We start from the raw sequence: 27,261 nt of genomic DNA, 5'->3' as shown, positions 1-27,261 counted from the left end.
ATATTGCGCGGCATATACCTCGGAATCCAGTATGTGACATCTGGCACGAAAGAACTGGGATTATGGAATCTACCCTTCGTAGTTACGTCTATGTATCTTCCTAAATAAAGCCCAACCCGTTTAATTCCCTCTAAAAAGATGGGGGTATTACACAAACGGTTCGGCCGAAAGATGAAATAGCGTTTCAAATCACATGCACTTTCGAGGGGGTCACGGCTGCCCTCCCACACTCTGCTTGATGGCTTCCTCATCCACTGGACGAATGAATCGGGGAAAACCGTGCAAAGCCCTTCTACATTCAAGGACCCAGTAGTGTTAAAATCCTCGGAGGATATTGGGAGACGTATTTTTTAGCCTCCCACAGAGGGTAGTGCAAGATGAGAGAGAAATGGCTACCACCCATCAGATGAAGTAGGTAACCAAAAAAAAAAAAAAAAAAAAAAAAAAAAAAAAGTGAACAAGCCCTCCAGGATAATCCCAAGAGGACGCCGTGTTCTACGTAGTCTCTGCCGTTTGTGACATGTCTCAAAACGGCTTCAGCGCATACTTTGATCAAGGGAGCATTGGCAGTTGAGACTCCAGAGGAGGTGTTCTGGCTAAAGGGAAGTTGACGACTTAAAAAAGGTTAATTAATGGAAGAGGCCAGCTGGGGAGAGTTACGTGAAACTATTTCTCAATTGCTGGATCTCATCGATCCTGCGTAATGCGAAAGCATGGGAAAGGGCGAGCATGGAAGCGGAACATCATTAAACAGTTAAGTCGATCGAATGTGAGTACACTCTGGACATCCGTTGAGGATCTGATTTTTCCTTGCATGAAACTGATATCAAGTCTCCCGAGCAAAAAGAAAACATTGAGACGGTGATACACAGGGGATAAAACCCCGGTAAAAAGTACACTCAGCTGGTGCGACAGGAGAAAAAGTAAAATAACAGTTTCATTCCGTTAATTTTTTCTGGTTTATACCATTTAAATTCAAATCAGGGTTTCAATGGCTATTTTATTTATCAAATGCTTTCGCCAAATCCCAAGCCTTCCGACCCCAGACATAAACGTGAAAGGAAAAAGGAAAAAAAAAAAAAAAAAAAAACAACATGACTACGACTCAGTGGTGAGTCTGCCCTTAGGGTTGGTGACCTTGACGCCGAGTTGCTTGGCCTTGGCGATGATGTCGATTCTCTTTCCTGATGAAACCGCGTGGCCAATCCTAAAGCGGGGAGAGCATTAGCATCCATCTAGAAATAAACGCTGTTTTTGGTTGGAAGGTTGGCCTTTGAAACTGCTAGCCAGCGTTTTGGGTTACAACGTACTCAGCAGCGTAGGTCCGGTTGTGCATCAGTAGAAGTTCGACATCCTTGGGGTTCTGAACGAGGAAGACCTTGTGGCCGGAGGGGATCATGTGTCTGGTTTTTTTGTTGCTTCCGTAACCGATCTATATTATTTTTCCCGAGTCGCTGATTGTCAGCTGGTAGTACGATAAAGCCAAAGTCCCAATGCCGACAACGTAATGGCCGGAGAGCGATTCTGGACAATATTCAAGCAGGATCATTCGTACCTTTGGCATAGCAGCCTGGCCGCTGAACCGTCTACGGACACGATTGTCGATACCCTTGGGCTTCCGCCAAGAAGCATCGACGCATTTGTAGAGGTCTGACTGGTGGCGGTTGAAGCGCTTCTTGTCTGTATACCCGGAAATCCTCAAATCAGCCGTTGTATTCCTTCCACAGAGGTTACGTCAATTCATTCCCAGCATTCTGTAGTGGTTCCCTTCTATCCGCATCCCATATCCACCGAGCTCCACCATAATCCCATAGCCAGCAAACATGCATATCCCTTAATAAATGGCCCTAGGAGTATATTGGAGGTACGTACGCTTCTTCACGATCGGTATGTGCTTCTTTGCGGCGACCATCTGTTCAACAATAACTCATTAGACCCTATTCCACGACCTCTGACAGTTCAAAAATTAACTACAGCTGGCCATGGAGATGGTCGAACGTACCTTGGCGGTATTGTGCGGTCCCGAAGCTGGTCGTAGGGGGCGGTTCGTCGAAAGTGATGGCGGTTGATGGCGGACGTTTTCGACGAGGCTCTTGGGTTTTCCAGTCAGAGTGGAATTCCGGCGCTAGTTGGCTCGCTAAGCGAGATTTGAGTGCTAGGGTTTTCTCGCATAAACCCTTATTTCCTGTTTAAGAAACACATCACGTGATAAGCAGCCCTGATCGGCGAACCAGAGAGGGCAACGGAACGACTTCTGTTTTGTATACGGAGTACGCTCTACTGGAACACTAGGGGATTGAAATGCAACAAGTCAGCTATTGATAAGACAGGAATACGGCTGTGTCAGTCGCGAAGACTGCGTCCATGGTATCATCCATCATGTGCCCAGAATCCCTCACCCAACGAGGTCACAGTCACGATGGCTCCTGGCCTATTCTCGCGCGTCTATTTACATAGGCAAATGGTAAATCCAGCAGCTGCCATCGTGTACCATCCGCCATTCGGGAGATGATATGATGGTGGGAGAAAAGCGAATACTCCTCCAAGATAATGACCTGATGCTCCCAGATACACAGTATCAGCAGAATAAATCAGCGGTAACTGGCAAATACCTGTGTTATCATCAGGTGGCCGCAGAAGCGTAAAGCACATGACGTTGGTCATGTGTTTGAGCATAATGAGTGCCTGCTGCTTGCTATAAAAGAGCTGCCTATCTCATTTATTCCTGTGTACAAAATTGACGAATGCTTCGTGCTTGATGGAAATTCCGAAACTGTACAATGCCGAGCAAGAGATTTCTACCGTGGTCAAAAGGCTTTCGTTTTCGCAAGTATACCAAAGGAGCCAACCTTGTTGATTTATCACCGCTGTCTACCCTTTTATGCAAAGGAGTTATGGAGGACCTTTCAAAGGAGATATTCGATGCAATCAGGTAAAACCTATCCTTTATGAGGCGGCAGGCCAAGAATACATCAGAAGGGTTCAGTCTAACACTGGCTCTCCCGTATATGCTCGCCGTAAAGTCAGCCTACTCTGCTGAAAGACAAATCCAGCTAATATACTGCAACATCAGGGAGCATCACACCTCGTTTGGCAGCCTTGTTGCCAAGCGCGTCCCGCTATGCATTCCGCCACGCACAGATACCCCAGCGCTCTACGCGTTCGGGATATCTCGCTTTGCTGAAATATACTTCGCCTTTGAAGAAGCCTGGATTTCTCAGCTGTCGCAGTTACCATCAGTGAGCGGCACTGGCAGCCCAGATGAATATGAAATTCTGGATTCGTTCGTAAATGATGACAGAGGCAGGATCAGAAGCATACTAAGCCAGTTGTATATTCCCGAATTGCTACGCAGCGAGAAACTACGAGCGGACTTGCGCGCGTTGGGTTGGTCGCCTGATGCGGAGGACTCAAGCCAGGATGCTCCTAGCGACGACAATTCGTCAAGCAAGGATGACGATGCCTACGGCAACGCCGCCACTGCCTTTGCAGCACACATTAAGTCGGCCACAGCGGAACATCCTCACCTCATCATGGTTTACACATGGATAATGTACCTCATACTGCTCAACGGTGGGCGTCGGATCCGCACGAAACTCGCGGCAGGGGGGCACGATTTCTGGAAGACGAGCACGGAATCCAATGAAGATGTTGGCGGCAGCGGCAGCGGCATCCCGAACGGGCTCACCTTCTGGTTTTTTCACCGCGATGACAAGGACTTGTACGATGATGAAGGGATCAAACAAGAATTCAAAGCACGTCTTCACTCTGCCTCGAATCTCCTATCCGTCTCTGAACGAGCACAGATCATCGTTGAGGCGGTCAATATTTTCCGACATTGCAGTCACATCGTCGCCGAGATTGATATCGAGGTAAAACGAGCGGGGATGAGTGGGAAGATGCCTGGCAACAGCCGCAGCAACAGCCACGGTAGGACGGGCAGTCGATTCCTATCTTCGATTAAGGATAAATTGCCCACTTATGCCTCCGGAATCCTGCGGCGACCATCGGATTTGTCAACACAAAAGGGGACTGGACGTGGTACGCGCCTACGCCCTGTTTTGGTTGGAGCCGCTGGGTTATTGGCAGGTCTCTGTGCACTGGTGTGGTCGATGAATGCAGACCCGTCGCTGGGCAAGTATGCTTTTTGGAAGGCTGGGAACGAAGTTGATGGAGGAAACTCATAGTATTTTATTTCGATCTCTCTTTTCCCTTTTCAGTATTCTTCCCTTACTCTGCATTTCTTCAGGTTTATGGCGTGGTTGGTATTCCTGCCTTAGCCCCTTGTTATCAAAGCTCCTAACATGTTCTTCCAACTTTTGGCATTTCCCCTCCGTCTGTATTGTATGCCCAGCTTGTCCATCTTTTCTGCTTTTCTCAATTCCCCCGTATACTGGAATCTCTTCGCATTATTCAACAGCAAGACATATTCACCAATACCCCTATCCTGTTTTTATCCTTCCACCTTTAAGATTACCACGTCCGTGTCCTAGCCGCCTTTCCCCCACTTCCAACCCCTATTCCTCCTCAATATTTCTGTATCATTTGAATATATCTCTGTATATTATATCGATACCCCACCCGTTTGGCACCCCATTTTCCCAATCCACATATTTCCAATTCCCATTCGATATGCGTGTTTATAGCAGGATACCCCCACATAGATCAACTCCTATTTTACTTCCTTGTCATGCTCCCCACATGGCCTTCTCTTTTCCTTCTTTGTACCCATTTTTCCACCGGTAGAATCTATGTTCAAAAATAAACCACCAAAGTTATTACACTAGGATGTTCGATAAGAGAGACAACCCTTCTTCTATGCGTTACCAGCAAAGAGTTTCTAAATAACCCGAAATCGTAATTCATGGTCATAAAATGTGTATGGAACAATCCCAAGAGCTCGTACAGGAAGGATAAAAATAAAATCCCACATGGGCAAACCAAACAAGACGTAAAATGTCTTCTAGGTGGATATGTAAGAAACAGAATTATTAGGTCGGAAATCAGGAAATAAAATATCCAAGAATATCCAAACCGCAATGAGAGAGAAACGATGGTAAACGAGTCTCGCCACCAAAAAGAGAGCAAAAACTGTTTCAATAGTGGGGGCGGTGTTTTTTTTTTTTTTTTTAAAAAAAAAAAAAAAAAAAAAAAAAAAAAAAAAACTCTCGTGCCTCATCCATTATCCAAACGAGTTCACCTGACATCCATATCCATACCATTGATTGTTATTATTACACATTGAAAACAGCACAGTGGTGGGGAAAAGCCCCCATTGTAGCACCAATCCACCCATCTATCACCCAAGACCAAACGCCAACTCCCCCTCTATTTTCTCCTTCCCTCCCCTTCTCCCACTCTCACTCTCCTGCGCGCCCTTCTCAATAGCACAATCCGTTCCTCAATCACCCCCACCCCTACCCATCGCCCACTATCCCCCGAACTCGATCGACCCTCTCAATCGCCTTCTCCAACCGCTCCAGGCGCCGCCGCTTCTCTCGATCCCGCCGCTCAAGCACCTCGACGCGCTCCTCCAACTTCGCGCGCGCCTTCCGCTCCTGCGCCACCATCTCGTTCGCCTGGCTGAAGAGTTGCGCTGTCAACTCTTCGAGCTCAGAGTTGGCTTGCGTCAGGCGCGATTCGGCCTCTTTGCGCAGCGTTTGTTCGCGGGTGAGGGCATCCTGGAGGGCTTTGCTAGGCTGGGGGGCATGCGAGGATGTGGAGTGGGAGGTCGGCGGCCTGGTGGTGGAGGTGGGGCTTGGGGAGCGGTTTTGGGGAGGAGGGGTGGTGGCGTTGCGACGGCCGTAGGGGAGGAGGGAGGCGAAGGTGCCTAGGCGCGATTGAGGGGTTGGCGGAGAAGCGGGGTGTATGTGATGGTCTGTTGTTTGGGAAGGGGGCAGGGTCGGGGTAGTTTGTTTGGATTGTGGTTGTTGGTTGTGTTGTTGGTGTTGGGGGCCTTGCGGCGCTTGCTTTGGAGCGCATCAAACGGATTTTCTTCCTCATAGGCGGCGAGTTTGTCCGCTGGGAAAGGAATAGCTTCGAGTTAGAATGGGCGAACTTGGAAAAAAGAGATTATTTAGTCCATGGATTATGCGCAACCTACCCGTCTCCCGCACACTTTTTGTTCAAAAACCTGATCTGGGCCTCCAGCTCGGATATGCGCTGGTGGTGGGCATGATCATCGGCAAGGAACACATCATAACCGCAGTTTGGGCAGTCTGTAGCCGTCGTCGCCGCCGTCGTCCTTTTCGCTACGGTCGAAATCATATCACCCACCACTGGAGCAGTGGTGGAGGTCTTCGAGCGTATGGTGGTGATAGTGGTCATTGAGGTGTGTGGTTTTCGAAATTGGTCGGCGGCCTGTCTGTGGGATAAATACCGGTGCGCCACACTTATATTTCAAAGGAGCGGTAGAGAGTCGCTCATGGACATAAACGGTGAATGCATATTCCCCCACAGCGTGCGGCACTTGTTTATCTTCCTCTCTTTCCGAATGGGTATGTTGAGGAAGCGAGAAGAATTCAAAAGGGGTGAGGTAAAAGGCGACACAAGAATCACGTCTGCGATGGGACAAGGCTTGGACAGGTGAGACATCGACACGGGAGCGGCGCCTGAGGCAGACTGACCTGACAATCTGTGATGGCTGGCGACAAGTTGCTGTTGTCGCAGCTATTGGAGTAAACAATAAACCGCCCAGTTCTGAGGTTGAGACACATACTTTCCACGGTTCACACTTGAGTTTAACCGATTTTACCTCTCAGGTATTTACAGAAGGGAGATTAAATTATATACAATGTGTTACTTTACACTGATCATGCACCTATTTACTCGCACCAAACAAACCCCCAAGCTTCCATTCATACTAGTACTAGCACATAATAGAGAGATCTGATCATATCCAGCTTTGATTCCTCAGAAGGAGAAACCTGCTCTCCACGTCCCAATATTCTCCTCATTCACTATCCCTCACGTTCTCAGGTGCCGTCCACCATCTCCATATCGCCTTGCACCAGAACCACGTTTCCACGGTGCCGAACACTCCGACTAACCCTAACACTACCATCTTCATGTTCCTACTCAAGCCTAGCCCTTCAAAGCTGAAGGTCGGGATTTCGGGATTGCTGTTTATACCAGTTGACCCTTGGGAATTGGTATGCTTGACTTTACGTCGACATTGATGTTGTTTTTGGTCCAGAGCTTCTGATCGGCTGCTGGTGCTGCTGGTGCTGAAGAGGATGCGGTTGGCAGTTGATAAGGTAGCCCTCTCTTTGTCTGAGGGTAATGTGGATACAGTGATAAGAGGGTAGGGTGAATTTCGAAGGACGGCCAAGTTCGCGCGGAGGGGAGAGTTGGCGACGAGCAAGACGTGAGCTTTGCGAAAGAGGCTGGTGGGTGGAACTGTCATAGTTCCAAGAGTGGCCAATGTAAATCAGCACTACGGAGTACCTAAATACTCCGTAGACGTTGCTTGATCCCAGATATTTAACTCTGTTAAAAGTTAACTACACTTGGAAATCGAGGACCTGCCTAGCTGACGATTGGAATCCCAAGGAGTATTTGCATAATTGTTGTGAAGCATGATTTTTTAACTGAGCGTCAGCATCAGCGTCCGTCGACTCGTGTTGATTCACAGGTTGCCATATCGATTTATTCCCTCTCTTCGATACGCAGATCGAGAGGCTCGGAGAAATTCGGATGGCGCGAAAGGCAGAGCGCAAGGCTCCCCTGATCGAATTTTCCCCGCCAGGGCTTATTTAGCCCGTTAACCTCTTTCCGTTAGCTTCGATGGTATGTACTGTACAGCACATTCTGTTGGCACCAATAATCTCATTGTTGCTGACCTGGATGCGATCCCAGATTGAGTTTGCGTGTACCACGTCCGGGCGCTCGCCAGCTTGCTGCAGGCCACAAAGAGTTAGTGCGGGAGTTTAAATGGTTCCTGCAGCATCCAGCATCGGAGGGCGAGACTCAATCGCAAAGATCCCGAGGAGCATCGTTGGTATCGAGATGAAAACCACGGTGAAGATAATCATATACAGCACGTATCGAAGGTGCTGCCAATTCCAGATGACGAGATGGAGTCGCGAGTACAGAACCACCGCCTGCGGCACCACCATGATCCACCAGGTGGCATAGATCAGGACCATGGCCACCCTCGGCTGCTTCAGAACGCCGAAATCAAAGAGCGTCATACACAGGGGTTGGAGGATAATCCCCCAGGAGCTGAGATCGCAGCTCCAGAAATACAGGCCTTGCCTTCGCCTTGTTTGTTCAAGGCAGCAAAGAAAATTGATCAGTTTCCCAACACGCACGTCGGTCACAAGTGAACTTGCTGTTCGAGGCGGACGTACTTGAAGATCATGAACAGCCGGACATTCAATTCAACAGCGATGTACCACGAAATGCCCATAAACGCCTCCATGGTCATAGCGACCGGAAGGTTCGCTTTGAGTTTTTCTGCAGCCGTCATGGCGGACGGCGCTTCACCAGCTAGCCGTAGGGAACAGAAACGAAAGGCCTGCTCGCTCTATCGAGTAGATGATGGACATCAAAGATATGCGTTCAGAATGGAAGATCGCTATGAAGACTGCGGGGGAATCCATTCCAGAGACAGAACGGTTTGCGTCCATAATATACTTTCAGATTTGGCCCCACGGAATATTATCATTCACAATGGCAGAATTGTGGGAGTTGTTGACTGGGCACTTGCAGGCTGGTACCCAGAATATTGGGATCTAACAAAAGCATATTACACTTCATTCAAGGTACCGGACTGGCCTGAGAGCATCAAACTTAAGCTTCCTTCATATGCAGATGAGCTCATGGCAGAACGCCTTCTTTGGAGACTCTACTCCGTACAGAGTATGATGAACCAGGAAATGTTTCGCGCAACTAGTTTGTCTATTTATAGTCTCAAACATTGCTTGGACTAGGGTTGGCCAGATATTGATTGGCATAATCCAATATCCAGACTTTGAATTCTTTCGATATCAAAGTTCGGTATCACCGATGCATTTTGTAAAGTGGATATGGAATTCCAAACCCAATGGCGTCATCTTTCTCCTGATTCCTTAAAAATGATGATCTTTGTGTGATGGAATTTGCTTGTCAATTAGGTGTTTTTTAACCTTCCAAACCTGGATCTTTCACTGCAGATCTGTACAGGCTACGGAGTAGTACATACATGATTCCGTCGCTGAGTTCGGCGGGAAACTGGAAGGTGGTTTTAGCCATTCATGGAGGCTCCACTGCTTGCCTGTTGCGGTAACGCGCGATTGAGCTTGGATGCTTCATATATCTCACCCATGCTTGCGTCATCTGCGCGCGGATTCAAGCTATATCAGGAACAGTGGAAACGTGAATGGAACAAGAGAAGCGTTGTGTAAACGAATTATCTCGCTTACTCTGTTCTCCATATCACGGTTGAGGGAATGGAATTCACGGGTCCATGCAGGGGACCGAGTTTCGACCAGGGAAACATGGAAAATAATGCATCATGCAAGGCGAGTTTCCTCCGTCGCCGTCGCCGTCGCCTGTGTGGGTGGAATGGAGAAAAAAGGAAAGCTGAACGTTGGTTAGAAGATGGTAAAAACTGTTGGTGAACACCCGTTTATATTATTCAAATGGGTCATCGAGTTACAGAATGCATCGCCAACCCCTCTTCACCTCTCGTCATGCCAGTGCACAGCAGCAACCATCTAGTATGGCATCCCAAACTAGTGTTTTGGGAAGATGTTGATTCTGCTCTTTGATCGGAATAAAGCTAGAAGAATGGCCATGTTGCGTCGTCGCGAGAAGAGCACGATGTAAGCTCTCGTTGCTGTTGTGGAGTTGGAATAATGATAGTGTGTCGACTTTGGCTCGGATGGCGGCTAATTTTGGGCGTGACGGGGGATAGAGGGTGGTAGGGCTATGGTGATTTGAGGATGTGGGGGTGATGATGGGGTTTGATCAGAGGAACGTGCATGGGATTTCAGCTTTGAATTGAGGCTGGATGTAGTTTTGTTCGTATAGAAAACATCGAATGCATTCTTACCACGATCTAGCTAACTACAATGTAAAATCAGAATTCTAAGTCCAAGTTTATACAGTAACATATATCCATCGTAGTGCCGTTCATTTTAATAACACAATCACCAAATACTACACTGACTGGAGGTATATCAAAATTCGTTCTTTCTCAATTTCCCCGGAACAGAAACTGCATATCTTCCGGCGTCAACTTCTCCAGCGCCTCGCTTTGATCCTTATTAATCGTGCCTCTGATCATATTGGCTTTTTTCTCCTGGAGTAAAACCATGCGCGATTCCACGGAATCCTCGATGCAGAGTCGAGTTATCACACACGGTCGTCGCTGGCCAATTCGGTGACATCGATCTGCACTCTGCCATTCGGCTGCCGGGTTCCACCATCTAGAGAAATTGTCAATTGTTAGATTAAAATTAGAAAGAAGCACAAGGAAGCGCTTTAACATCAAGGAGTGACGTGATTACATACGGGTCCACGATGAAGACTCTCGATGCCTCAGTAAGGTTCAACGCGACACCTCCCGCTTTAAGAGAAACAAGGAACACCTCAACATCGACATTATTCATGAAATGCTCGATGGATTTCTGGCGCTGGGCTGGGGTCATGCTTCCATCCAGCATGACTGTGTTAAAACCCACCCTCCGCAAACGCCACTCAACCAACTGGAGCATTGACGTAAATTGCGAGAAAACAATGGACTTGTGCGTCCGCTTCTTGCTGCGTAGCTTGAAAAGATCGTAAACGAGCATTTCGATCTTCGTCGATGATGTCCAGTTTTCCATTTTGATACGGTTGATGATGGAGTTTTTCTTGACTTGATCATCCTCCTGTTCGATATCTGGCTGCTCGAAGTCGATAGAAAGCGGGATATGACAGCGTGGGCAATCGGGTTCTGTCCCGACTTCAAAGGAGCGAATATAATCTTTGGCACACTGTCTGCAAAATTCATGTCGACAACGAGAGCGTATCGGTTCTTCCGCAGGTTCATCACAGATGCCGCAAACTATGACGTTTTGACCGCCTTCGGCATGTTTCTTCAAAATCAAGTCTGGGTGATTTGCTACTTGACGCATCTGCATGATCAGACCGAAGATATTTGCGTAGTTGTTGAGCATAACGCCCCGGCTGACGTATGTGTCAAATTGCCGAACAGTATTGGTCATAATGCTAGTGGAAAAGTCGCGTTCAATTTCCCCGAAGAATTCATTGTGAAGTATTACCCTTAATATACATATTAGCGATAACTTGTAGCCATATTAAGTCAACACTATTATTTCTTACCGCTTGGGTGGGAGTTCCATCGAAGCTGTATGGTCTTGCTTAACACGACGAAGCATAAGCCTGTCAGTGATACATCTCAACTTTTCCAGGCCAGCCTTCCGATCGGCAGGGCGTCTCGACTCGGTAACTAGACTCATGTTAACCAGTTCCTTGCTCTATGATCCGGATCACTTACTTGGATTGAGAATCTCTTGATTGAAGATAGAAACATGACTGAAACCACTGCAGGAGGTCAGATTCTAAACGCGTTCACGATGAGATGGTTTGGGCTAACTAGCGTACCTATGATAACAATGTGTACATCTCTTTTCCGCATCTTGTGACCAATGCAATTCCTGACATGGACATACTTTGCAAAAGTAACATGCGAACGGCTTAACCTCTAAGAATCGCAGGAGCGAGAAGAACTCTCCGATTCGGTTTTGAACTGGAGTACCAGAGAGGCACCATTTGTAGGTTGACTTCAAGGCAAAGCAGGCTTTTGCTACACTAGTGGTACGTTGCTTGAGACAAAGTTAGTGGGTAAATATGTTGGAATCGATTATGAAGAGCCTCTTTACCTTGATGTTATGAGCTTCGTCGAGAATCAGACGATGAAAATGAATAGAATGAATGACGCCTACAAAAGTTAGGACGGATACTCTGATGAGAAGAAGCATGGACCTGAGAGCACATACTGTCTTCTTTCACGAGACCGTCGTTTCTTTTCCATCCTTTTACTTCCTTCCGGTGCATAGACTCAAGTCCAGCATCTTATCGAAAAACATTAGTAATGAGTCAAAATTTTCGCAGGTGGTGAATAGGCTTACAGGATATCATGATCACGTCGTAAGCCATCAGCTGCTTCGCTGAAAGATTTTTGACTTTCGAGTTAGAACCATGATGGATAAGCACCTTCAATTTACCGTCCGTATATTGCTAGCAAGCCCAGAATTAGCAGGTTCTCGGATTAGAAATTATGAGTTTTGAACGTACTTCGATCTCAGACTGCCATTGCATCAGAGCAACAGGGGGTACGACAACCAATGAGGGTATGCCAACAGGGTAATCAGACATCAACAATGAGACTGCTTGGATCGTTTTTCCCATTCCCATCTCATCACCAAGGAGTCCGCCCTTCCATTGGGACTTTTCTTGTTGTATCATCCAATTTAACCCTTCCAGCTGAAATGACTTCAATTTTCGGGAGATGCCTGGTGGTTGTACGGCTGGGGTGAGAGTGATCATGGGGGATTTTTTAAGATCATCCCACATCGTTTTGATAATTGGATGCTGTTGCTCGAGTTTTCTGCGTTCCCGGATAGTCTTATAGATTGGTTAGCTTAAGACCAAAGCTCTAGGTAGGAAGGTAATCCCTTACACGTGGAGTTACTCGTGATTCTTCTGCGTTCCGCGATCGAATCCGAGGGTTGGGATGCCTTGAAACTGTAATTGCGCGTCGTGGACGTCTGGTAGTCATAACAGAAGAATCTCCATCACCAGAAGCTCCATCACTAGAATCTGGATCACTAGCATCTCCATCAGTAGCATCCCCTTCACTAAAACCCTCATCACTCAAAGAACACTCGGTTGCAGAGTCACCGGTATCTGCATTGGCCAAAGGGTCTAATTCGGATAAAGAAGACTCTTCGCTGTCTGGGATATTATCTCTCAGTGTTGCTGCCCTCAACTTTCCACGGGTGCTGGTGGAGGCAAGCGCAAGAGATCGTTGACTAGCCCTGCGGTTAGTTGAAAAAGGAGCGACCAATTTTGGTCGCAATGAACGCCTTCTGCCGCCGGAATATCTCAGATTTTGGTTAGGATTTTTACTGTACTCTGCTGCTTGAAGAGCACGGGCTAAGTTTTCATCTGCGCTTTCATCAGGTGACGCATCCGTACTCATAGAATTGGCAGCACGTTTCGAACCCATTAGACCCAATGTACTTGACCGCAATTCAAGAAAACGGGCTGTTGCGTTGACTCGTTTTTTGTTAGGATTGGCAGGCTCTGCTGGGGTAACATTTGCAGTTGTGGCAGGTGTAGTGTCTCCGTTTGTCGTGCTAATACCACCCGCATCTGTTGAGGACGAAGGGGAAGTAAATGGGAGTTTTGGTCCTATCGACACTTCAACCATGACTGCTGGCTTGTTACCATTATTGGGGGTAAGAACCTGACCCGACGGTTTCGCTCTCTTGCGAGGAGCTTTCAGGAGTTCGTCAATGGAGTCGTCACCATCGCTAGAAACAGAGTTCGCAACAGAGGGATTTAAGCTGGATCGGCTTCGCTGGCCTGGGCCTCTTTTTCTCAACGAGGCCGAGTATTTGTCTGATATCATTACCTGATGGTTAGTTTCATCCAATTTTGGAAAATTCAAATTTGCACTCACTGTTAGCAAGGCCTGGGGGTATGGCCCTTTCGGACGGAGGGTCGTTGGCCATGGTGTCCAACAACAAGCACACAGAATAGCCAGGTAGCTGAATTCTCAATGTCAAGTCGAGATTGGCTCGAGGATTCAATGAAATGCAAGCGGGCCTGAGACTTGCAAGCGCCTGTGTAGAGATGAAAAGGTTGAACTTCCACGATACAAGGTGAATGGAGAGGCAACTATGATTGGCTTCAGAGCTGAGGAAGCTGTTCACTTCACACGGACAATAACACAATGGCACGATGCTGGTGATGGCCAGTGAAGTCTCTGTAGTGGTTATCACGGCCCAACGCTCACCCCTGGAAACCTCACACAAAGTTCAGGCAGCCAGTCGGGTCAACGTGAGTTGGCCAAGATTGACGATTGCTCCGCTGGTAGCAGGATTTCTGGTTAGTTCTCCCACAATCCGCACAACTTACTGAATACGAACAGGCCAATGACTCATCGTGTTGCCGCCAGTGCATCCGTCCCCAATTTCTGCCTACGTTCTAAGTTCTTCTCGTTTTTGCACTCGTTCCTGAAGCAACGCGTTCCAGGGCGGCACACGAGGCACGAAGTCACGTGGAAGAATTTCAATTAAACCCTTTTCAGGGCAGGCAGCCAGAGGAAGAGCAGACCCGTGGACAGGAGACAGAGAACAACAGATACTGGACATCTATCGATATTCAGCATGTATGTGACCCTTTGTCTGGTGGTGGTGTGCTTGTTGGGCTCACTGAGAATTGTTGCTGACGGACTGGAAGGGCGCAAAGACCGCAGCGTTCAAGCATTCGGGGACCGTAAGTGATTCAAATGCTCTGACCGGCACTTGGGATCAGGCATTTACTAACTTGACATTTCCTCACAAGGCATTCGGCCCTGACGGATTTCCTTGCTGTATGCTCTACCCCATATCTGGTTGTATTTGTTTGGAGAGATGTACTTTTTCAAGATGGATTGACTAAATTTCCCCCTATTATTATAGTCCAACAATATCTCTGCAGCAGAAATCCGTAGTAACTACGAGCAACGCCTGAGGCAAGCCCAGGAAAATGAGGAACAAGCAAATGGCACTGAATACAGCAATACCAACGATCAGGGAGACGCAGAGCTCGATGAGGAAATGCCAGATGAACCCGTGGAGAGCACAGGAACACGGAAGCGCAAATCACAGGCCGCGTTGAAAGCGATTAAGGCCGCGAAGCAAAAGAAAGAGCAAGCCAAACAAGATGGCGATGCAAGGATCTTTAATTCCATGGCCAGTGGCAAGAAATCCGGCAGCTTGCTTCCTGGTCAGCTTGAGAATTGCGAATATTGCAAAAAGCGCTTCACTGTCACTTCATATTCTAAATCAGGATCGAAGGGTGGCCTTCTGTGTCCTCCTTGTTCAAAACGAGAAGAGCTTCGGGACCGACAAAGCAAAAAGTCACTTGTAAATAAAAACAAACGGAGCCGGCGTCAGAATGTTAGCAAGATCCTGGATGGCATTGTCCAATCCGGCGCTCCAAGCCTTGTTGAGACTTGCATTAAAGTACGCTTGCACTCCATCTATCTATCCCGTGATTCTTGCCCCAGAGCTGGTGTACTGATTGATGTGCTACTCCACAGAAAGTTGCTGATCATATCACCGATGTTGATGAATTTGGTGATCTCCCTCCTGATCTTATCCTGAGCATTAGCCACATTTTGTCCAAGCGACGGGCATTGACGTCTTTAACTCTGGACCTGTTCCTCCGTGGTGATGTCACCGCCATTGATATATATGATTGTGGCAGTATGTTTTCCCCTCCTGTTCTTAATAGTAGAAATGAAGATCTGGCTAACACGAGTATAGAACTGGAAGAGGACGATTTTCATAAAATCTTTGCTACCACGCCATACCTTGAAAGGGTAAACCTACGGTTTGCGGGTCAATTGAAAGATAAGCAGCTCGAGTACATGATGAATCACAATAAATTCATAAAACATATCCATCTCGATGCATCCAACCTTATTTCAAATGAAGGCTGGCAGAATTTGTTCAAAACATACGGATCGCAGCTTGAAAGCCTCAAATTATCCAACTTGGACTACTCGTTGGATGACAAGTCGATCTCCGTAATGGCTAAACATTGCACGAACTTGCGTCGCCTAAAGCTCAAAACCTGTTGGCTACTAGGCGACGATGCACTCAGTTCCATCTCGACGCTTTCCAACCTAGAGCACTTGTCCTTGGATTTTCTCAAAGAGACATCTGCAGCAGCGCTGCTGGAGGTAGTCGATAGACTTGGACCTAATCTTCAGAGTTTGTCGCTCAGCAGCTTCAAAAACGCCGACGACACGGTCTTGGATATGATACATCAGCGCTGCAGAAGGCTTTCCAAACTACGCTTCTCGGACAACTGCATCTGCACCGATACGGCGTTCGCGCTCCTCTTCACTGACTGGGAGAACCCACCTCTCACATACGTGGATGTTTCTGGCACCCGTGATGTGGACAACGCAAATCCCAACGGCCCCGAAGACCCTGTCGGACTCGCCTCGGCAGGCTTTCAAGCGCTAATGAACCACTCAGGGAAGCACCTCGAAACTCTCAACATCTGCTCATGCCGACACATCTCGCATACCTCATTATCTGCTGCCTTCGATGGGACCCGCAACAAGTATCCCTGTTTGAGGGAGTTTGACATTTCGTTCCACACGTCTGCGGATGATTTTCTTGTCCTCTCCATCTTCAAATCCTGCCCTGCACTAAGGAAGGTTATTGCGTTTGCCTGTTTTGGCATTCGAGATGTGAGTATTCCTCCTGGCGTTGCGCTGATTGGGGGGTTGAATGCCCACCATACTACAGTGCAGCAGGATACCATGAAGGTTGTTGACCAGATGTTTTGAGGTTTGCTGGCGTGAGTGTGTTATAGATATGCTTGCCTTGTCTAGAATTTGGACGAATTATGCTTCGAGATTGTGTGTATCCGACGTATCTGTCGATATATCCTCAAGAAGTTTCCATGGCTTTTTATGACAAACTTTTGCAATAGGCCTGAGAGGGTCTGGGGAGCTCTCTCCTCCCATACCACTTTTTTTTTTTTTACCCCTTGGTCATCTTTCTCTACTATATGTTACCAAGCCTCATACCCTTGGATCCCATCACTTCGTTCTGATGATTGCCTGCTTACCATATATCCTAAAGTGACCTGGCTGATTGGTCTATTTACTTCGGACATAGCCTCATGTATGTTAACTATTAGCTCAAGGCCCTGCAATAGTGATAGTTGTCCGATCTCTTTGTGATCCAACTATCCTAATATAAATCACCCGCCAAACAAACTCCTTTACAGCAGGCTACCCGGTGTGATCGTCTGAGACCCCTGTGATAAATCCCCTGTTGGCACAGCTTATCTCTCTCCCGTATTAGGGCTTGACGAGGCTCGTCAGACTGGAACTCAGCCGGATAAAGCGTTGCGGTTAAATGTAGGCTCTGTGTCTCCCTCGCAGCTCAACCCTGGCGTCCGCACCCCATTATTCCATCCCTTCGTTCTCTTTGGGCTACACATCATTACTCATACTTCCACCACGCGGACTGAAGTATGCTCTCTGATCGCTGCTTCCCTACGGACGCCGGGGCTGTTTGGCCTGCACAAGGCAGCGACCAAACAAGAGCAAGTGCACCCAAAGGGGCCCAATGTATATTACCAAGGAAGGTGTATATATATCTATATCATTGTTGTTATTATCATATATCAAGTATTAGTCAACCACGCCGGATACATTGTCTGCGAACTGTCGTCGAAACGTATATCTCATTGATATCCGCACTAGATACGAATGCCAGCTCTCCCACCCTGACGGCTTCTTCAAATCCAAAAACAAAAGGTGCCTACAAGCCCCAGCGCCTTGATATTTGCGTCGTGCGCAGGTGTTCCGAGTAGTCCAGCCAGCATACTAGTGCAGGGTAAAGGGGGTTTCTACGTCGGCATTTCGCGACTTTGACGGCGCTAGCCCGACAGATATATACGATAGTAGTTGCAGCGCTTACGCACTGACTGCCTTGAGTGTCGAGTGTCGAGTCTTTCGTTTCATGTCGGGCTGCTTAGGACTTATATCGGTGGTTGTGCCTTCACTACGGTTTGTACTGGCCTTTTTTTTTTTGGTAAATGGGATTTTCCACTCATATCTGGTGGCATATAATAGAATAAATAATACGATAGGTAGATTACCCTATCTAACGCTGGCCTATTCTACTCTACTGCTGCTGATATCATGCTCCTACTTCTTACCTCTCACTCATTCATTCCCGCAAAACCCCCCTTTTCCCATACCAATATACCCGCCCAACCGCCACACCCAGAGCGTGCGCTCTCCCACCCGGCAAAAATTTCGTCATTCTCTCTCTCTGTACGGGGGGACCCAAAGTCAAATAGAGATGTTGAAAACTCGGTAGCTTTCAAGGGGGAAGCCTTCCCTTGCGAAAATAGACAAATAGACCAAACGTCCATGACCGCATCAAACTCTATATACAAGCTCTCCCCCGACGTTGAATTTTTGCGTCATTGTAATAGTAAAGGATAAATAGACTCCCACGAACGGGCTATATAATGGTCCTCCTGTGGGTTTTCCTGTGGTTTCTCTCTCTTTTCCTTCTTACAACGCTCTCCATACAAACTGCCCATGGGCTTTTTTGTTGCCTTCCTGCTGGTATGTACATAAGCTTTTCCTGAGATAACTGTACTTTCGTTCTACTAAAGCCGACAAACATATATACAACCAGCCTGCTCGAAAATACCTGCCTGCCTCCCACGAATTAAAATAACAGTTCCTTCAAACCAAGACATATATACTACATAAAGTACATAAAGTACATACACATATCCATACATCCATAAAACGCAATATAAAACGCAATATCCTCCATACAGGCCTCAAGAGCATTCAAGGCTATTTATTCCACAAATACCCGAGACCAGAAAACATCAGCACCCACCACACACCTTCCCCCCAACCCAGAAAAAAAATTTTTTTTTTCAGGTGGAGAAATGCCCAACCTCGGACTGTTCGCGAGGCTCCCATACGAGCTGCGTGAGCAGATCTGGGTTGAACTCGCCCCGTCTCCAGCTCAAGACATGGGCAACCACAAAACCGATCTCAGCGTCCTCCGTGCAAGCCACTACCTGCACGACGAGATCGACGAAGTGATCTACCGCGGCGGTAAACTGGAGTTCAATATCGACCCAGTCTACCACCCCAGCTCCAACAACCTCTGCACCGTCTTCTTCAGACGCAGACATCGCGCCCTCGACGTCACAGCCAACTCATGCCCCGCCTCCTGGACCCTGCAGAGCGTCGCCAGCGCCCGAGCATGCGGCTTCGGCAGCGTCGCATTCCACAAGTTCGACCAGGTGGTCGCCAACATCCCCTCTCCGGACCCGAACGACATCGGCGAACTCTTCTGCCTGTGGAGGAAAGTCCGCGGCCTGGTCAGCCTGTTCAGCGGCGGCACGCAGATCAAGCACATGCTCATCCGCCTGCTGGAGCGCGAGAGCGACGGGCAGAACTGGATCGATAACCTCGAGTGGCCCAGCAAGGCCTACACGCCCTCCCTCTCCGGCTCCACCTGCCAACATGACCACGACGTCCCCATCCTCCCCTTCTGCACCCTGCGCAACCTCGCGTCGCTGCGGGTCGAGACATACTCCGAGGAGCTCGCGGAGCTGATGGACTGGGACGTCATCGACGGCTTGGTCAAGCTTGTTCGCGAGAGCAACGGTGAGAGCCACAGCGACAACGCCAACAAAAAACGCAAGCGCAGAGGCAGCGACAGGGCCGCACAATCCGCATCCGCGCGCAGCGAACTCGAGCGCAGGGACGCGTTTGAGTACTACTGGATGCACACGCTGCTCTGGACGTACGCGGAGGGCAGCACGACGGCAGACCTCATGCGGCGCGAGACGCTGCGCGAATGGGCGCGCGACGGCAGCGAGTCGAGCTTCGAGAAGGAAGTCCGCCGCATCATGCACAAGTACCCGGAGTTCTTGGGCTTGCGGAGCACGAATGTCCTGCGCGACATGCACTGTGTGGCCGTCTGCTTGAACGACGCGGCAAAGCGGCGCCGGTTGGAGTCAGCGGGTGAGTCTGCGTCTGCATTTGCATCTGCGGCGGATGAGGAGAGGAATGGCAACGACAACGACAACGACAACGACAGAGCCGGAAACGACGAGGAAGACTGGGAGGCGCTCCTCCCCGCCGGGCTGCCAGTGGTTGAGACGCGCGAGTTCGGCCTCGCAGTAGGACCGATGATAGCGCGCCAAGTGTACTGCGACAACATCCGCGACGAGGCAAAGTATACGTCGTTCCACTGCCTGCTTCAGAGCTGGGAGCTGAAGTTCCAGCGCTCGATCTGGTTCTATATGAAGCGGAATGTTCGTCGGCGGCTGGGGCTCCCATTGCTGTTGTCTGCTAGGGAGGTAGATTTGAAAATATGTGTTGGTTAGGGATTGAGAGTGGTTTTCCCCGTTTTTTTTTTTTTTTTTTTTTTTTGTCTATTTATTTTTGTTTCCTGAAGATTCATATCATTGTATAAATAAACGTTCAAAGTGAGAGAATTGGTTCGGGTTTTTGCACCCAGGGTTAGTTAAGTTAATCTTTTAGATCTTCTTTCCACACAACGCACTGTTACCTAGGTATATACTGCACTGTATTTTCCTCTCTCTCCATTGAATGTCAACAATTCTGTTTCAAAATTTGATTTTTGACTCTTGAAAAGAATCGATGAAATCGTTGATTTGTTCCTCTGTCCTCCTGGACTTAGTATATGAAAATTTGAAGCACTTTCCTTTTCCTTTTCTTCTTTTTGTTATAATCCCCATTGTGTCATGTCATAAATAACAGACGTATATATGTATGGAGTATTAATTATATATATACAGATTACATAGATACATGTTTTTTGCTCTTTTCTTCACTAATACAGAAGAAATAAATAAAATCAGGGGGCGTGGATGGAATGGACCTGTCGATGGGCCTGATCCATTGACATGTGCTACACGAAGAAGTTAGTAGCAGAGTCCGTTTTGTCCCTATTTATTCTCAGGAACTATACGGAGTAGATTCGCACTATGGCATGGTCAAACGAAGCGCTGTGGGTCGCTGGGCGACTCCACAGGGGGAAGAACGCGCCGATCCGACTGATCGGGAGCTCTGCCTCCGTTCATCGAGTGGCTCCGGCATCACAACTCGCGTGCATCAGAGTTTCGACGGAGGGGGTTGACTAGTACGAGTAGTTCAACTCGCAGGGGAGGGAACTCGTTAGGGGCGGTTAGTTTGGAGTTAAATGGTTGTAGTACGCTGTACTATGTGGTAGCTACGGCGGCAAGCAGTGCAATATTGCTGATGAAGGAGGAGGGAGGAGGAGGGAGAGGAGGAGGGAGAGGAGGAGGGATATAAAATAGAGCGAGTGCATCCCCGTGGCAGCTTGCCGAGAAGGAAAAATATGATCGAGTATGCAGCAGTTCAGGTGTGAGGTGGATGCAGCGCTAATAATAATAATAATAACAATAACAATGGGAATAAGAATCAGAATAAGAATAAGAAAAGAAAAAACTCAGGGCGTGGAAGGAAGAGCAGAGAGAGCAAAGCAGAGCAAAGCAGAGCAAAGCAGAGCAAAGCAGAGCAAAGCAGGGCATTCACTGAAACAGGCCAGGCCTGGCGATCATACAACAAACACTACAGATCATATAAGTTACCTCAGACAATGTCGTCAACAGACAAGCGCCGGGGCTGGAGACGGTGGAGAGTGGCGGGATGCCAGTGTCTCGCTCTGTGGGTTTTGTTTTCCCTGGCGGAGAGATGAATTTCACCGAGGACGAGCGACATCAGAATCTGAACATCTCCGAGTCATCCATTCTCGATCTGGCGCTGTCACGGATGCTGGCTCAGCCTGGTGCCGGCTAGTGGGCAGAGACATTTGCCACCCGAGAGAAGAAGAAGAACAGGAGGAGGAGGAGGGGGTTTAGGAGGGAGAGGGGGGATGGCCGTGTCCTGCGTGTACTGTACAGAATACTCTGTACTCATCTCCATGGATTGAATTGACTGAATTGAATGGATGGAATCCAACTGAACGAATTGATGGAATATGGAAGAATAAGAGTAAATAATCGCCATATGGATTTCCTCTTCTGGATCGGCCCAGAACCGGCGCCTGGCCCATTGGCAGCCGCAAAAGCCAGCCGAGTCTGCGTTATCTGAGCCTGGGGCAGGTGACTGGCAGACCACGCACCAGATCCAGCGTCAACGACAGCGACATCGTCTCTTCTCTTCTGCTTCACTTCTCCCTCCCAGTCTCTCTCTCTCTCTCTCTCTCTCTCTCTTTACACTTTACATCTTCTCTCTCTTCGTGTCATTCCCTCTCCTTCACTTTGTTCTTCATTCCCTCCCCTCCCATTGGTTGCTGAGGGCTCGCGTCCCGATCACTCGCTCGTACAAGCATAGTATCCCCCCGCCCACCGGCTCCCTCGACTCTCTCGATCGACGCCTTCGTCCTACCTCCTGCTCTTCGTCCGTGTACCCAGCAATACTGTTTTGTCATCTTACGGACTTGTCTACCTGGCCGTCTTCTATGCCACCACTGTGAGTAGCTTGTGGGAGCTGTCTCTGTCCTTCGAGGGGGGACCTCAGACAAAGAGAGACTAGAGGTGTGTATATCCTTTGCCCTGTTGAACCTTCTTTTTCCCTCTCCCTCTCCCTCTATGTCGAAAACAGAAGTGGAAAAAAAAAAAAAAGAAAGAAAGAAAGAAAGAAAAAGGAGAGACGCAGTGTGAGAAGGATATTTAAATTTAAATTTTTGGCATTGTTTACGACCAAGCTCCCTTCATGACAAACGACTCTTTTTTTTTCCTACGCCTTTTCTATCTATATATATTTTGATCTCGCGTTGCATGCCTTCTAACAAACAGTGCTATTATTATACCTTCATGCATAGATCCGCCGTCCATCAACTTCTCTTTGTCCCATGTCGGTGTAAATTGATTATCCGCCTTCCATTCGCTTCGACTGGCTCAGTGGTTCGCGGCATCTGAAAGTTAATTATTTTTTTTGTTGCACCTTGGATTTCCCGCCACATGAGAATTGAGTTGGGAACCGGGAAAGGAAGATACAGATCTACACCCACGCCAGCCAGCCAGCGCCTCGAGAGGGTCTTTGTGTTGTTATATTTCGGGCCACCTCTTCCCCCCGCCTCTCCTCAAGATCTAGCAAGGTTCCCCCGCCCCTTTCTCCATGCCGATCAAGCTACCCAAAGGCTTCGCTCGGCGGAAATCTTCTGGAAATGCCCTGGAAGAGTTGGACCAGGCCCGCCGGCCTTCCTTCAAGGTCTTCGAGCGTCCTGCTCCCGGTAGGAAGTCCCTCGATGGATCTACCACTCTAAACTCCATCGACGGCAACAGCAACAGCAACAGCAGCCGTACGAAACGCTCGTCGGAAGACCCGTACGCAAACAACCTCTTTGCAAACATCGACCCGCCCTCTTCTGTGGAAAACCGGTATGTTGAACCTGGCCTCCCCCCCACAGCAGATCCCTTACGTGGTGGAGGGACACGGGTCTCGAAATTGACTGGTTTCGGTGGGAGCAGAGGCACTAATTATTCTGCCTCCACTGGTCGTTTGTACGATAGCTCTGCTTCCTCCGCAAAGTTTAGTTCCTCGTCCACGTTACCAAGCTCCACCGATATCCCCATCCAAGATGTCCCCGTCCCCCCAATGCATGATTCTTCCTTCTTCTCCCTTCGATCCTCTGGTCGCACTTTTTCCTTCGGAAACAAATCTTCTTCGGCCAAGTCGCTCCAACGCCAGGACGTCGTCACTCCTCGGTCTAGAGGGACCGTAGCGACCAGAGAGAGTGCGGCCACGGCCAGTACTACAAGCACTGCCACCCCTCCCAGATTACCAGATACAAACTTGGACATGGGTGACGCGTTAAGTTTCGGGAATATGTTTGATGGACTCGACAAGGAGAAGGAAAACCACAAAGAACAGCCGGCGGCTCCCCTGTTACAGAGTTCCCTTCGCCGGGTAGGTTTTATTATTTATTTATCTCTCTCTCTCTTTCTTTTTCTTGTTTTTATGCTCAATTTCTTGAGTTAGCATGTCGGAAATGCCACTAACGTCACACTGGCCACAAACTAGGAGTCCGCATCGGTAACCCCATTAATACCTACAAAAGGCTCTCAGAATCATCCTCCTCCCCTACAATTTGTGTCCTCGAAAGATGTTGAACCTTCCCCTCATACTAATGACAGCCAGAATTCACGAGACCGTCTAATGAGTAGGGAAGAAGACGACCCTATATTATCCCGCCCGCCCGCCTCTCGGGTAAGAACCTCAGTCCTGCCAAGCACCAACGGTAGTCTATCGCCGACGTACAACTCTGGTCCCAGCTCTAGGTACTATAGAAGTACGGTAAAGCTTAGCCGCGCTGCTGATGTTGAAGATGAGGACGCGAAGATTGTTAATAATTCCGTGTCTGCACAAAGACGGATGACTACCGAATTTTCACCTGACGGTGACACTCCTAGCTCTCTACCATTCTCAGGGAGCAGATGGAAGCAGCGTAATGCTGCGAAACAGATCACCCATCGTCCAACTCCACAGGACGCAGACCCTCATAACGACACCCACGACGACGCTCACCTTGTAGCTGCATTGGCTGCCGAGGCTAGTTTAGCTGAACGATATGAGGAAAATGCTAGCAACTCCGAAGGGCATCAGCCTCCGAAGGTCATGACTCCAGCGCAGTTCGAGCGGTATCGACAGCAGAAGGAGATGACGATGAAAGAAAGTAATGCTTCCAGCACTAGTCATTCGGATGACGACGATAGCGATCATTATGACGAGGAAGAGGATGAGGTGGAGAAGGCTCGCGAGGCTACAAAGCAAAGGAAGAAGCAGGAGGCCCATCTCTCGGTGTACAGGCAGCAAATGATGAAAGTTACAGGGGAGGCAGCCAAGTTGCGCAATTCTCAGCAGAACGACGTGGATAATGCCAGTCCACCAGGTCTGCTGAACAATATAAACCGAACGTCTTCTTTCATGTCACCAGAGCAACTGACCACCGGGAAAGTCAACGATGGGGAGGACGATGATATACCGCTTGCCATCCTGGCGGCGCACGGTTTCCCCAATAGAACTCGACCACCCGGACTCCTCACCCCGTCGATTTCAAATCCTAATCTTCGCGCATCGATGCAGTCGTTTGCTGCGAGTCCGCCCTCTGTCGCCGCCGAGTCCCCAGTAGCAACAACGCCAACGGCTCGTGCCAGTCTCCCGGTGTTTGCTCGAAATCTTCCCCGTGATCCGTATAACGTCGGCGCTAGTCTTGTAAACCCTTCTCACCGGGAATCCCTGGCTATGGGTGGAGGCACTCCTTCGGTCTTCGGCGCACCACCTGGCCTACCACCTGGCGGACTAGTTGGCGTAATCGCAAATGAAGAGCGCGCCAAGGCCATGAGACGAGGGAGCCCGAATGCCCCTCGTGGATATGATGCACCTCCCGGAAGCTTGCTCGCGATGAACATGAACGGACCGCAAAATAATACTCTGCCTCTACACCAGCAGCAGCTGCTGCTGCTGCAGCAACAGCAACAACAACAACAATTCCTAAACGTCCCTGGCGCCCCACCAGGCCAGCAGCCGGTTGTTGGCCAACCAGACCAGGTGTCACAGATGACCCAGATGATGCAGACGCAGATACAATGGATGCAATCCATGATGCAGATGCAGGGGATGCAAACGCCCATGAACATGGGTCCTGGCGTTCATAACGCTCCACCGCCCTCCCTGCCCCGTCCGGTATCCATGTTCTCCAACTTCAACCCCAGCCAACCCCACCTCCCAGGACCCCCACAAGTTGACCATAGAACTCTAAGCCTCCTCGATCCCAAATGGAATAATAGACAATCTGCCTTCTTCCCAAATTCACCACTAGGACCAGAACCTGGCTATGCCCCCTCGGTCGCGCCGTCTGAGCGCAGCAACATCGGCACAGCCAGACGCTACCGCCCCGTCTCAACCAGCCAGCCCCCGCCGCATGACAAGGCCATGGCGCGCTCGTCAACGTTCACTGCCTCCACACTCCGGCCGTGGACGGAGGAACAGCCCTGGAAGATATCGCGTACCTCAACCATGAATCTGAATAGCGATGGCAGCGCCATTGACATGCTGCGGGTGGGGACGGAGGGATTGAATGTGCCGGGGACGAATGGGTCGAGACCCCTCAGCGGGTTGAGGGTTAGTACGAATATGGACATGAATATAAACGGTGGGAAGGGCGGCGATGTCCACGTCATCCACCGTAACGCCGACGACGACGACGACGACGATGAAGAAGGGGCGTGGGCAGAGATGATGAAGAATCGGGAGAAGAAGAAGAGTGGGTGGCGATTTAGGAAGACGATGTCGGCCGGGCTGGGGGATTTGTTTTCGCATTCGCATTCGCATTCGCCTCCGTTGTGAGCTGTGAATTTATTGGATTGAGTTGGGATTGAAACTGGAATAGGAATTAGGCAGTATCTGTGGACTGAGAGAAGTAGGAGAAAATGCAAAGGTTCTATACGCATCGAAGTTAGGGTGGATTTTCCTATGACATTGGTATAAAATGGGATGGCATGCATGGAATAAACTGGAGGGCGCGAGCCGAGACGACGGAAGGAAAGGGGAGGGTTATTGGAAGATAGAGCAAAACGGTGGAAAATAAAACAGCCGATATAAAGGGGGAGAAAGAAAGAAAGGGGGCGAGGGGATTGGGAGGATGTATTTACGTGAGCGTGAAGCTGAGTGCTTTTATTTCCCTGTTATTTGCTGATTTCTTATACGCCCAGGTTGATTTTGAAATTCCTGTTCTTTTATTTACTGGCATTTGCTCTTTGTTTTGGTTCTACTGGTTGCTGATTTGCTGGGGAAATATACGGGATTTCCTGTTGATCTGTTCCATCCATAAATTGCGTTGTATCGATTATTTTTATTCCGTTTTATTCTTGGTTTTTTTCTTGATGAAAAATAGCATTGTCTTTTGTTTCTCCCCTCCTCCCCCACCCCTCTCTTTCTCCCTTCCTTATTTTATCATATATATCATATAACTCTACATATAAAGTTAGATAATCAATAATATCATAATTGGAAATGGGATATCCACATTGGACAGAAAGAAGCGAAAAATCAAATACATCCGTGTGGTTGAAGTGTATAATCATATACCAAGCGCGTCCCGGGATATATATGTATACGCATCATTTTTCATCTAACCCCCCCCCCCGCGCGTGGTCCTCCTTGTGGAAAGTGAAAATGGCGGTGGACGGGATGCCTAGGTTGCAAATAGTTCACCACCGTGGATTAGCGATTTTGCCTGGGGGTGGAAAGCATATATATTGGGTGTTGAAAACAACTTACGGGTATCAACCTCAACACTCGACCATCCTCTCCGCCTGGGAGAAGAGCGAATGATTCTAATCTATAAGCGACAGCGATACAGGATTTAGTTTCGCAGGAGCCACATCACAAATAACAACCTGTACATATCGAAGGAAGCGAAGAAAAGGAACTCC

The 27,261-nt window shown here is 48.7% G+C and overlaps 8 protein-coding genes across 8 annotated transcripts; 4 read left to right on the top strand and 4 right to left on the bottom strand.

Moving 5' to 3' along the window:
- Positions 1 to 1,098: 1,098 nt before the first annotated feature.
- HCAG_06425 (60S ribosomal protein L32) lies at positions 1,099 to 1,912 on the bottom strand (the record flags this gene model as incomplete). Its single annotated transcript, XM_001538770.1, has 4 exons — positions 1,099 to 1,207; positions 1,311 to 1,432; positions 1,556 to 1,680; positions 1,873 to 1,912. 4 exons carry the CDS (start codon positions 1,910 to 1,912, stop codon positions 1,099 to 1,101), a joined length of 396 nt encoding a protein of 131 aa, XP_001538820.1.
- An 868-nt stretch (positions 1,913 to 2,780) lies between these two features.
- On the top strand, positions 2,781 to 4,187 carry HCAG_06424 (predicted protein; the record flags this gene model as incomplete). The annotated part of the gene is made up of 2 exons (XM_001538769.1): positions 2,781 to 2,932; positions 3,074 to 4,187. 2 exons carry the CDS (start codon positions 2,781 to 2,783, stop codon positions 4,185 to 4,187), a joined length of 1,266 nt encoding a protein of 421 aa, XP_001538819.1.
- A 1,230-nt stretch (positions 4,188 to 5,417) lies between these two features.
- Positions 5,418 to 6,327, bottom strand: HCAG_06423 (predicted protein; the record flags this gene model as incomplete). Its single annotated transcript, XM_001538768.1, has 2 exons — positions 5,418 to 5,965; positions 6,117 to 6,327. The coding sequence occupies 2 exons, from the start codon at positions 6,325 to 6,327 to the stop codon at positions 5,418 to 5,420; spliced, it is 759 nt and encodes a 252-aa protein (XP_001538818.1).
- Positions 6,328 to 6,952: 625 nt separating this feature from the next.
- Positions 6,953 to 8,470, bottom strand: HCAG_06422 (predicted protein; the record flags this gene model as incomplete). Its single annotated transcript, XM_001538767.1, has 5 exons — positions 6,953 to 7,385; positions 7,447 to 7,488; positions 7,842 to 7,898; positions 8,038 to 8,262; positions 8,352 to 8,470. 5 exons carry the CDS (start codon positions 8,468 to 8,470, stop codon positions 6,953 to 6,955), a joined length of 876 nt encoding a protein of 291 aa, XP_001538817.1.
- A 1,710-nt stretch (positions 8,471 to 10,180) lies between these two features.
- On the bottom strand, positions 10,181 to 13,727 carry HCAG_06421 (DNA repair protein RAD16; the record flags this gene model as incomplete). The annotated part of the gene is made up of 9 exons (XM_001538766.1): positions 10,181 to 10,412; positions 10,498 to 11,250; positions 11,311 to 11,465; positions 11,661 to 11,794; positions 11,988 to 12,062; positions 12,120 to 12,228; positions 12,286 to 12,615; positions 12,671 to 13,614; positions 13,676 to 13,727. 9 exons carry the CDS (start codon positions 13,725 to 13,727, stop codon positions 10,181 to 10,183), a joined length of 2,784 nt encoding a protein of 927 aa, XP_001538816.1.
- A 657-nt stretch (positions 13,728 to 14,384) lies between these two features.
- On the top strand, positions 14,385 to 16,977 carry HCAG_06420 (conserved hypothetical protein; the record flags this gene model as incomplete). The annotated part of the gene is made up of 7 exons (XM_001538765.1): positions 14,385 to 14,493; positions 14,701 to 15,224; positions 15,302 to 15,467; positions 15,528 to 16,465; positions 16,610 to 16,636; positions 16,899 to 16,904; positions 16,945 to 16,977. 7 exons carry the CDS (start codon positions 14,385 to 14,387, stop codon positions 16,975 to 16,977), a joined length of 1,803 nt encoding a protein of 600 aa, XP_001538815.1.
- Positions 16,978 to 18,705: 1,728 nt separating this feature from the next.
- On the top strand, positions 18,706 to 20,160 carry HCAG_06419 (predicted protein; the record flags this gene model as incomplete). The annotated part of the gene is made up of 1 exon (XM_001538764.1): positions 18,706 to 20,160. The coding sequence occupies one exon, from the start codon at positions 18,706 to 18,708 to the stop codon at positions 20,158 to 20,160; it is 1,455 nt and encodes a 484-aa protein (XP_001538814.1).
- A 2,782-nt stretch (positions 20,161 to 22,942) lies between these two features.
- Positions 22,943 to 26,173, top strand: HCAG_06418 (predicted protein; the record flags this gene model as incomplete). The annotated part of the gene is made up of 3 exons (XM_001538763.1): positions 22,943 to 23,205; positions 23,338 to 23,734; positions 23,849 to 26,173. The coding sequence occupies 3 exons, from the start codon at positions 22,943 to 22,945 to the stop codon at positions 26,171 to 26,173; spliced, it is 2,985 nt and encodes a 994-aa protein (XP_001538813.1).
- Positions 26,174 to 27,261: the final 1,088 nt, after the last annotated feature.

The sequence above is a fragment of the Histoplasma capsulatum genome, genomic scaffold (assembly GCF_000149585.1).
Source record: "Histoplasma capsulatum NAm1 scaffold_6 genomic scaffold, whole genome shotgun sequence".
Classification (NCBI taxonomy): Eukaryota; Fungi; Ascomycota; class Eurotiomycetes; order Onygenales; family Ajellomycetaceae; genus Histoplasma; species Histoplasma mississippiense.
Note: the sequence above shows the minus strand (reverse complement) of the source record. Positions and strands in the feature narration are given on the sequence as shown.